Source organism: Bufo bufo, chromosome 5 (genome assembly GCF_905171765.1).
Source record: "Bufo bufo chromosome 5, aBufBuf1.1, whole genome shotgun sequence".
NCBI lineage: Eukaryota > Metazoa > Chordata > Amphibia > Anura > Bufonidae > Bufo > Bufo bufo.
Window position 1 is genome coordinate 416,136,858 of NC_053393.1, and position 11,580 is coordinate 416,148,437.

The 11,580-nt window shown below is 48.7% G+C and overlaps 1 protein-coding gene across 8 annotated transcripts in view; it reads right to left on the reverse strand.

Moving 5' to 3' along the window:
* Window positions 1-11,371, reverse strand: part of SLC4A7 (solute carrier family 4 member 7) — a 154,640-nt gene extending 143,269 nt beyond the window's left edge. For 4 of the 8 annotated variants that reach the window (XM_040433230.1, XM_040433229.1, XM_040433227.1 and 1 more), the window contains exon 1: window positions 11,154-11,371. In XM_040433230.1, the coding sequence (XP_040289164.1) occupies window positions 11,154-11,201 (48 nt within the window). In that variant the 5' untranslated portion in view covers window positions 11,202-11,371. The remainder of the gene's footprint in view (window positions 1-11,153) is intronic. The other 4 variants (XM_040433237.1, XM_040433236.1, XM_040433234.1 and 1 more) reach the window with 1 other exon arrangement.
* Between the last annotated feature and the right edge of the window lie 209 nt (window positions 11,372-11,580).

Here is an 11,580-nt window from a genome sequence, read left to right on the forward strand (position 1 = left end):
AGACAATGGCGTTTCACGTACCGTCATCTAGTAAGTTCCCGGATGATCCAACGCCCACAGTGACAGTATAGGAATACCAGTAGAAGCAGCTCAATGTCAGTACAACCCTAGAGGGGGGAAAAGTCGGTACATGGCTGTGTACACAGTGTCTTGGAATAATATTGGTCTGAAGTCAGATGAGACACATCAAAGGTTCTCCTGTGCTGGAGGCCAAATAGCAGCGCTGACGTCTACCAGAAAAGTGTGCACGCTTCTCAAAGACGGAGGCCGGACGCTGCAGCTACACAGCATGTCGCGGCTGAGGACACTGCTGCTGCTGTTGGAGATTTTTTAACTTAAATACAAAAGTCTAGCGAGTTATGACAGACGGATTCATCAATGTCAGACAGAGGTAGGGCTTGTGCACACTAGTGATATTAAACTTGTGCGAGCTGCCAGTGAAGAACTGATGTTAACCATGTTCTCCACAGACAGCAATAGTATCCACTGATTTTAACGTGTGTATTCACAATGGAGATGCGCATACAGGCCAAGCACACTCGTGTACGGGTCCATGGAGACCACTGACAGAACATGGACGGCATCCGTGTTCTATGGTGGTTCGCACTGACCACTGGTGGGAGATGCTCTGGAAATCCCTCCCTCAACCTGGCAGTGTAATACGGTAGACCTACAGATGACCAAAAAAAAAAAACGGACACACGAACCAACAATGGACCCTCCACAGAAGAAAGACTGACTGCCTTGACAATGAGGTCATCACTGACGAGTTAAGGAGCCCTTACACACGGCATGTCCCTGTAACCATCAGTGAAAAACGGACAGTCTTCAGTTTTTTTTTTTTTTCAGCAATCCATTGACTTGAACATGCATGTCAGTGTTTGGTTGCATTTTTTTTTTTTTCCATACAAACTCATACATTTTTGGAGTGTTTTTTCCTGCATGAATAATGTGAAACATTAAGCAAAATGGACAAGAATAGGACAGGACTCATAATTTTTGCGGGGCCACGGAGCGGAGCAACGGATGCGGATAGCACACACACAAGGACCCATTGAAATGAATGGTTCCGTATACGGAACGCAAAATACATTCGTGTGAACGAGCCCTAATGCTGTATATGGGATGTTTCCCGTGTAGATGTAGCCACAGCTTCATTTGGATCGGTGGTATCCATTTCTCTATAATAAAAGGACGTAAAGACCATCTTTGCCAAAAATCCAACCAGCTGGTTCTCTCAAGATCGGATCTGGAAAACCAAAATTTTAATACAGGGGCATGAGGATTATGAAGTGACGCACCTCGAGTCCCACTAAATCATACCGTTGGGAGGGTGGAGAAGTCACATAGCGACACAGGCAGTAAAGCAGTCTGCCATGGCCGCTTGATTGACACGTCTGAAACTTGACTTTTTGATTTCCAAACTAATCCTTACATACAAAAGCACTCAAAGCAAAAGGTGGGTCAGCAATCTGACAGACAGCAAAGTCAGAATTCCCAGCCGTCCCGCACACTTCAAAGCTACAAATTAAGTGCTGATTAGGGGATTCAGACGTTTGCGCTATATGGATCCCTGCAGATCAGCAACTTTCGCCTGCATGTTGCATTTTCATAAACCCGCAGATTAAAAAGAGCTCCATATGGCTTAGATGGGGTTTCACTCTATGAGAATATAAAGGGTTAATAAAAACATAATTTCTTTGACTGCAGCGTTAAAGCGTCTACAGTATGATAACGCCTGGAAATAGTATAAAAAAAAGATCACTCACTACTTAGTCTACAGAGGGGCTTTTACACATAAAGAGGACCCGTCACCACACAATGCAGAGCACAGGTTATAGAGCAGGAGGAGCTGAGCAGACTGATCTTTATCAAACCGGCGTAGAGTAGAACTGGCTTAGTTGCCCATAGCAACCAGATTCCCCCTTTCATTTTTCACAGCTCCTTTACACCAGTTTGATAAACCTCCGCCATAGTTTTGTGGGAAAAGATTCAGTAAAAACTGTAATTTATACATTTATAGCTCTGCTTTTTCCACTTCCTCTTAGCAGGTAGAGGGAGGCTGACGGCATTAGTGTACCAGTCTGTATACAGAGATAGCAGTCAGTCAGTGATACCTCCTCCTCCCTGTACCAAGAGCTATAAATGTATAAATGACAAGTTATACATCAGTCTGCTCAGCTCCTCCCGCTCTATAATATGCTGCCTGCAGATTGCACTCTATTTTTTGGTGACAGGTTCTCTTTAAACCAGTCACTCCAATTAGACTGTTTGCATTAGGGTATATTCTGTCACATGTGACAGGGCACAACGTTTCTGTAGTAGACCCCATTTGGAGAGTGGCCGCAGAAGTGACCCACATCAACCAGCGACAGGTTGAGTGGGCATCTCCTTCTGTGTTGAGCATGGGGAGCAGAGAGCAGCAGGCGATCTGGGAAAAGTCAGAAAAATAACATGAAGCCGCCCTCACGTCATGTCCGAAGGAGAAACCTATCCAGGCGAAGGTAAAGAGCAATACAGAAAATGGAATACTAAAATATACGGTAGAGGGGCCCCACTTCTAGACAATCAGTGTGAGCCGCTCCAAGGGGCTGTGTCATTACGACAACTTATCCACAGGATACGGGATAAGGGTCCATTCACACATCCGTGTGTGTTTTGCAGATCCACAAAACACGGACAGCGGCAATGTGCGTTCCGAGTTTTGCGGACAGCACATTGCCGGCACTAATAGAATATGCCTATTCTTGTCCGCAATTGCGGACAAGAATAGGACATGTTCTATTTTTTTTGGGAATATATTGCGGACCCGGAAGTGCGGGTCCGCAATTCGGTATTCGGGCATAGAAATGAATGGGTCCGCAATTCTGTTCCGCAAAATGCGGAACGAAATTGCGGACGTGTGAATGGGGCCTAAAGGGTATATTAGATGGACAGATTTTCTGCCCAATAATCACTCATCTGGCAGTCCAGATCTTTCAGCTGGCACACTGCTGTCCTGCGTTGGGATGAGTGATGGCACAGTGATCGCTCCTCCCCATGTTGTGGAGGGCACGGTTGCATGTAATAGCAGCAGTGTCCTCTGCTAACTATCTACCATTTGCCTGGAGGGAATCACTAGCAGCATCGGGGTGTCTAATACACCCTTAAGGGTCTGTTCGGCAAGGGTCCAACGATCATAAGAACGCCGGCCTATGCGCTTGGTTCTATCCAGCAGCCCCAGAGATACATTGCACACGTGACCGCAGCTCCATTCAAACTGGAGAGCATGTGCCCGTTCTCATGAGCGGTGGCCCAGCGGTTGGACCCTGGCTGATTAGTCTCTTATGCCCCATCTAGGATAGGGGATAAGTTTCTGTGATAAGAAACCCAGTGTAAAGTCTGTGATTTGGTTGGAAGATCCAGCCAATCACACGTGCTGACGATTGGCATTGTCTGTGGCACAGTATGTAGAATGTGGTATCAAGTTAGGCCGGGTTCACATCACCGTTTCATCTTCCTTTCTTCTAATATTCATGCAGCTCTAAGACGTAAATGGCTAAGGCTACTTTCACACTTGCGGCAGAGGATTCCTGCAGGCAGTTCCATCGCCGGAACTGCCCGCCAGATCCGGCAATCCGGACGCAAACTGATGGCATTTGTGAGACGGATCCGGATCCGTCTGACAAATGCATTGAAATACCAGATCCGTCTCTCCGGTGTCATCCGGAAAAACGGGTCTGATATTAATATTATTATTTTTTTTGCATTTTTAAAAAGGTCTGCGCATGCCGGATCCGTTTGGCCACAACACTTAATGCCGGATCCGTCACTGATAGACTTCAATGTAAATTAATGCCGGATCCGGCATTCCGGCAAGTGTTCAGTATTTTTTGGCCGGAGATAAAACCACAGCATGCTGCGGCATTTTCTCCATCCAAAAAACATAAGAGGGACTAAACTGATGCATCCTGAACGGAATGCTCTCCATTCAGAATGCATTAGGATAAAACTAATCCGTTTTTTTCTGGTATTGAGCTCCTGTGACTGAACTCAATACCGGAAAACAAAAACGCTAGTGTGAAAGTACCCTAAAACGGACGCAAAGTGTGCATAATGGATGTTCTTCTGACTGATCAGGAGAAGGGAAATCGAAACGATGATGTGAAGCCGGCCTTACAGTGACCTAGGAAAGACCACTGTAGGTTGAATAGATTGTAACTTCCGCGACCACTTGTCTATAGTGAATTCCACATGGATGTCAGTCTGAATTCCACATGGATGTCACGTACAAAACCAGAGCCAATCCGTGCACCACAGTTTCTGATGGCGATATGAGCTGCTGTTCGCACATCGCTAATCTGTCGTCATTACCATGGCAACATGTGAACATAACCCTAGCGCTCTTCCGACTGCAGCTTGTTTTTGCAGCGCAGTAAACTAGGAAGATCGTCACAAAGGGTCATCAGATGCTTACACACATACAGGATGCTGACCTTTCCAACCTTCACGTGAAATGTCACTAAACAGGCAGGTAATCCTGGGAAAGTCAGTAACAAGATCCGAAAATGGCCAACAAACACTGTAATCCCAACCACATCAGATGATCCGTCTTAACTTCTTTGGGACATTATTTTTAGACACAAAAATTGTCTTGTGGTTAAACAAGGCCACGGCAGATCATACCTAAGCTCAAGCCACATAGTCGGCAATGGAGTCACGACACATCTGTACCCTCGACTGGTCAATTCAGAGACGTTATAACTGGTAGGCAGAGGCGACATCCAGGTGGCACTTCCACCCATCCGAAGTCTTCTGCTTTAGTAGCCAAAAATTCTGTGATCACAAGTAGGGCTCATGTACACAAACGTATTTTCTTTCAGTGTCTGTTCCGTGTAGGACGTGTTCTATTTTTCTGCGGAAAGGACATACGGAAACGGAATGCACACGGAGTAACTTGTGTTTTTTTTGCGGACCCATTGAAATGAATGGTTCCACATACAGTCCGCAAAAAAAGAAAAAAAAAAAAACCAACCCCACAGAAGTTACTCCGTCTGCATTCCGTTTCGGTTTTTCCATTCCGCAAAAAAATAGAACATGTCCCATCATTGTCCGCATTACGGACAAGGATAGTACTGTTCTATTAGGGGCCAGCTGTTCCGTTCCACAAAATACGGAATGCACGAACGTCATCCGTATTTTTGGCAGACCGCAAAATTCACACATTGTGTAAATGAGCCCTTAGAGTTAAGAAATCCAGCCGGACCTAAATCGCTGCATGCACTTGAATGGGTCCGCAAATCCGGAGATGCGGAATGGAAGCACGGAACGGAACCCTACGGAGTGCTTCCGTTCCGCAAAAAGATAGAACATGTCCTATCTTTTTGCGGAACGGCCGGATGGCGGACCCATTCAAGTGAATGAGTCCGCGATCAGCTGCGGCTGCCCCACGGACTGTGCTCGTGCATTGCGGCCCGCACCAAGACCACGGGGCGCACACGTTCGTGTGCAGGGGGCCTTAGATGTAGTGAACAGGCAAGTTTCAACCTCTGGGGCTACAGAGTTGCTCACATGCCTGAAATAACTAATACGAGATATATATATTTAGTGAAAAAGCACTATAGGTAATAAAAGTATTGTGCCAGAAGCGAGAGCTCCCACCCCATTACAGCAAGCAGATGGGAAGGAAACACAGCAATGCCATCGCCTACACAAGGGCGGGCACGGGCCAGCACCCTGCCCACCCGTGCCTCTTTAGCTGCTGTACAGCTTCTCTCTTAGGGCCTATTCACGCGTCCGTGTTTTGCGGATCCGCAAATTGCGTATCCACAAAACACAGACACCTGCAATGTGCGATACGCAATTTGCGGACTGCACACCACAGACACTAATAGAAAATGCCTTTTCTGGTCCGCAATTGCGGACAAGAATAGGACATGTTCTATTTTGTTCAGAAACGGAATAGCGGATCCGGAAAAAAATGGATGCTGATCCCGAAAATGCGGATTTGCATCTGTTCCAGCCCCATTGAAAGTGAACGGGTCCGCAAATTGTGGAACGAATGCGGACCCAAATTACGGACATGTGAATGGACCCTAAAGGACCACCTGCAGGTATCCCTGCCAACAGACAGCTTGTTGTCAGGCGCAAGAGGGCAGTCAGTATCCCTCGACGTAAGTCATCCTTGCGGCGCAGTCGCTGGGGTAAAACATAATACCGTCATACAGTAAACAGTTCCACAATTACATACGGGGACATTTGCCACCGTTTTCAAAATCCGTTTGCAGCCAGGGAATAGAAAGTTCCGGTTTACTTCTAGATGCTGAAAACCAGTACAGACTCAAGTAACAGCGCGCGCCATATTTGTGCTGTAATTTCCGACTTTTTGAACTCGGCGCTTTCCAAAGTGGCGAGAAGGGGCCTCACTCTGCATGCTTCATTAGGAGGCACCTGGGGCATTGATGGCATATCGCTAGGATACGCCATCAATATCAGATAGGAGCGGGTCCCATACCTATTCATATTTCAGGAGAATATTTTGTATTTCATTTTTAATGGTGTAGTACTGCTGAAATGAAAAAGGGAAAAAAAATATATATAAAAAATAATAATAATTCGATAAAAAAATAAAAAAATTCGTCAGAATTGTCTGAACGCAATTCAGATGTCACAATTGCCCCCATTAACTTCACAAACCAATAAACTAGCTGAGTGGGGGGTGAGGGGGGGCTCAATTTACATATAAGTAGGTCAACCCTAGGAACAACAAAATTCGAGGATGAGCAGCAGCCGACTGTGCACAAACGGCAGCAGAGCGGAGGGTACTTTGCCTGGCACGTTGAGCACCCATGTGTATGTCATACTCCTCACCATTACATTACATGGGTGCTTACTCCATGTCAGCGGTGGACAAGGAATTCTGGAAGGACTCAGCTAGCCCGCTGCTCAAGAGGCTCTCCCCTTCATTAACGAGGCTGGCCCTGTCAATCTTGCGCCTGCGCTGATGCTCAGAGTAGTGGCAGAAGTGCAGAGGCTCCGTTTTACTAGAGCAGCGCAGATGCCGACTGTGAATGTGCCGATACACTTCTGGGCGCATGCACAGTCGGCGTGTGCATTTGCGCCACTACTCTGAGCAACAGCGCAAGATGGCAGGCAATATGTCTGGCACCGTCAATCAAAGCAGAGCCAATTGAGCAGCGGGGACAGCCCTTCGCTTCTTAGGCTAGGTCTACACGACATTTGTCGCGCGACACAGAGCACCACTACACGGCAACATGTGTTGCATGATCGTCTATAGCAGGCATGCTCAACCTGCGGCCCGCCAGCTGTTGTAAAACTACAACTCCCACAATGCCCTGCTGTAGGCTGTTCAGGCATGCTGGGAGTTGTAGTTTTGCAACAGCTGGAGGGCAGCAGTTTGAGCATGCCTGATAAGTGTCGCACTGCGACGACGAATGGATTTTTTGCGACTGTCGTGCCGCATGTCTCAGTGCGACACCATGGACTATCATTATAAATATTGTCGTGCAACAAAATGTCGCCGTGTACGAATGGATTAGCTCATCTCTATCCCATCGGTGGGGGTCCGACTCCGCTGCCTGAACAGGCTGCAGTCATATTAAACTGTCACACAGGCGAAAAAACTAATTTCCGCACTGGTGTAAGATGTGTTTACTTATAAAGCTTAATACAAGTTAAAAACCCGACCGGCTTCTGTACACACCTGAGTTTCTGCCAGGTGAATACAAGCATATCCGCCCCATGGCAGCGGACACAAGGCCGCGCTGTAATAGGAATAGTCACTGGGCGAGTATACCGTCCACACCCCGATTAAGGCCTCACGCACACAACTATAGTTTTGGTCCGTGTCCAATCTGCGCTTTTTGCGGATCGCATGCGGACCCGTTCATTCCTATGGGTTTGTGCGACTGTCCTGCAAGTTCTAGAACATATCCCGTTCTTGTCCGTTTTGCGTAGCATAAGCATTTCTACTCCTTGGAGGGAGAACATCACTGGATGCACATAGTATCCGTATTTTGCAGATCTGCAGACCGCAAAACAAATAGAATGGTGTGCGAGAGGCCTAAAGGGGTTGTCTAGAAGGAAACCAGACAACGCATGCAATCCACCTGCATTACTTACCCGACAGATTGGGTTCTGTTTACCTGGCTGAACGTGACCGCTGCAGCCAATCAGTGGTCTCTGGTGCACTGCTAAGGCCAGTCAAGGTGACGTCACCGCTGCAGCCTTGTAAACAGAACGTGGCCAGATGTACTGAGCGGTGGCACGCGAGCAGTCAGGTCAGTAATAATCTATTCTTTTAATGCAGGGGTGTGAAGGAGGCCTAACTACCGGCGGACTATTATATATGGTGACCTGGAAATATTCGGGTCACCGCAGACTATTCCGCCGCCTTTGTGTATTGTCATTTAGGTGGATGGTGCCACCGGGACGGCACGTATAGTCCCATGTGTAGTAAAGCTGAGACATGACAACATGGCACTGGCTGAGCATGGCATCTTTAGCAATTTCCTATGCCATCCCTAACAACTACATTTTACTACTACTTTGGATAGACAATCATATTGCGTCTCATGAAACAGGATAATGGCGGAGTGTGTGATGTGGAGGATGCTACCGTATACCCAGTGCCCAGTCTATACACAGCGCCAGTCCCCGGTCCCCCCCAGTACCTACACAGCGCCAGTCCTCCCCAGTACCTACACAGCGCCAGTCGCACAAACTCATAGGAATGAACATGTCCGCATGCGATCCGCAAAAAGCGCAGATTGGACACAGACCAAAACTATGGTTGTGTGCGTGAGGCCTTAATCGGGGTGTGGACGGTATACTCCTCGCCCAGTGACTATTCCTACTACACAGCACCGGTCCCCCCCCCCCCCCCCCCCCCCAGTATACACACACAGCACCGGTCCCCCCAGTATATACACACACACAGCACCGGTCCCCCCAGTATATACACACACACAGCACCGGTCCCCCCAGTATATACACACACACAGCACCGGTCCCCCCAGTATATACACACACACAGCACCGGTCCCCCCAGTATATACACACACAGCACCGGTCCCCCCAGTATATACACACACAGCACCGGTCCCCCCAGTATATACACACACAGCACCGGTCCCCCCAGTATATACACACACAGCACCGGTCCCCCCAGTATATACACACACAGCACCGGTCCCCCCAGTATATACACACACAGCACCGGTCCCCCCAGTATATACACACACAGCACCGGTCCCCCCAGTATATACACACACAGCACCAGTCCCCCCAGTATATACACACACAGCACCAGTCCCCCCAGTATATACACACACAGCACCAGTCCCCCCAGTATATACACACACAGCACCAGTCCCCCCAGTATATACACACACAGCACCAGTCCCCCCAGTATATACACACACAGCACCAGTTCCCCCCCCCCCAGTATATACACACAGCACCGGTCCCCCCCCCAGTATATATACACAGCACCAGTCCCCAGTGCGGCCCCTCGCCTCATGCAGCAGCCGGCTGCGGGGGATGGGAGCTGACGAGAGCCCCGGGCTGTGAGGCGGGCAGGGCCGGCACTTCCGTCTGACTCATTGTCACCAGAAAGTACAAACGTTTCACATCGGAAGAAGAGTCACCGGCGAGGAGACCGCGCACATGGGCCCCTGGTACCGGGGGCCCCGGAGAGGCTGCGTGAGGAGACACCTCGGGGACCACAGCGGCTACGTGGCAGCCGGTACTGCAGGCTGACAGCATGTGTACAAGTGCCATGTATACTGCAGGTGTCCCATGCCAGTCTGCCACAGGGCCAACTAATCCCGAATGTGCCGCTGTCCTCCAGGTACCACGTGATGCCAGTGCCAAACAGTGCCTACCTCATGGTGCCAATACAGTGCCTACTAATCACTGAAGTGTATACTGCAGGCTGTTACAGTACTAATATATTACTATACCCAAGTACCATAAAGTGCCAGCGTATCTTATATGATAGTGCCAGTGTACAACAGTGCCCATGTACCATATACTGCCAGTGCTAGAGATAGATAGAGAGATATCTGAGTCTGTGTACCATATAGAGCCAATGGGCACATATCACAGTGCCCATATAGAACACTACCTTATATCAGTGTCTTATATTACAGTACCCATGTACCACATTGTGCCAGTATATAACGGTCTTATATTACAGTACCCATGTACCACATTGTGCCAGTATATAACGGTCTTATATTACAGTACCCATGTACCACATTGTGCCAGTATATAACGGTGTCTTATATTACAGTACCCATGTACTGTATAGGGCTGTGCCAGTATACCACTGCTTTAGATTAGTGGCCATGTACCATATAGTGTCCACGTATGACAGTGTCCATGTACCACATAGTGCCAGTATATAACTTGTAAGCCCCCATGGGCAGGGCCCTCCCCTCCTGTACCAGTCTGTAACTCGTCTTGTTTCTGCTTATTGCAATTGTCTGTATTATGTATGTGCCCCCCTTTACATATGTACAGCGCTATAATAATACAGTGCCCATGTACCACATAGTGCCAGTATATAATAGTGCCTAACATTACAGTGCCCATGTACCATACAGTGCCAGTATAACACTGCTTTATATTAGTGCCCATGTACCACACAGTGCCAGTATATAACAGTGCTTTATTAGGGCTAGTATCCATACAGCACCCAGTGCTGTGCCACTATAACACTGCTTTATATTAGTGCCCATGTACCATACAGTGCCACTGTAACACTGCTTTACATTAGTGCCCATGTACCATCCAGTGCCCATGTACCATTAGGTGCCTTCTATTACAGTGCCCATGTACCACATAGTGCCAGTATATAATAGTGCCTAACATTACAGTGCCACTATAAAAACACTGCTTTATATTAGTGCCCATGTACCACACAGTGCCAGTATATAACAGTGCTTTATTAGGGCTAGTATCCATGCAGCACCCAGTGCTGTGCCACTGTAACACTGCTTTATATTAGTGCCCATGTACCGTATAGTGCCCATGTACCATCCAGTGCCCATGTGCCAGTATATAACACTGCCCATGTACCACTAGGTGCCTTCTATTACAGTGCCCTGTGAGGAGCCGCGGAGACAATGAGGCGGCGCAGGCAGCTGTACCGTGGTGAGAAGCGGTCTCATCTGCTCTCCGGAGCGGTCCTCGTCCATGGCCTCCTCCCGCCTCCTCGTGGACGGACCCCTGGGATGATGGAGACACTGGCCGGGAGATTACACTGTACGGCCGGTTCCGGGCTTTCCTCACACAGCCCCGGCTCTGGCAGGATCTTTATCGGAAAGAGAGCGGTGGCTTCCTCCGCCTCCTGCCCCGCACTCTTTCTTTCAGCATGGCCCCTTCTACCTCTTCCATTGGCTGGGCCCTCCCCTTCCCTCCTCTTCTCCCCTGTGTCTGCCGGAGCCTCCCCTCCCCCCGTGCTTTGTGCCCTGTGCCCTGGGGCGGCTTTCTGCGGGGGAGTCCTTAGTGACGGGCAGGGAAGATGTAGAGTGCCCCCACATCTGGCCCTCCTGTACATGGGTGAAGAGACACCAC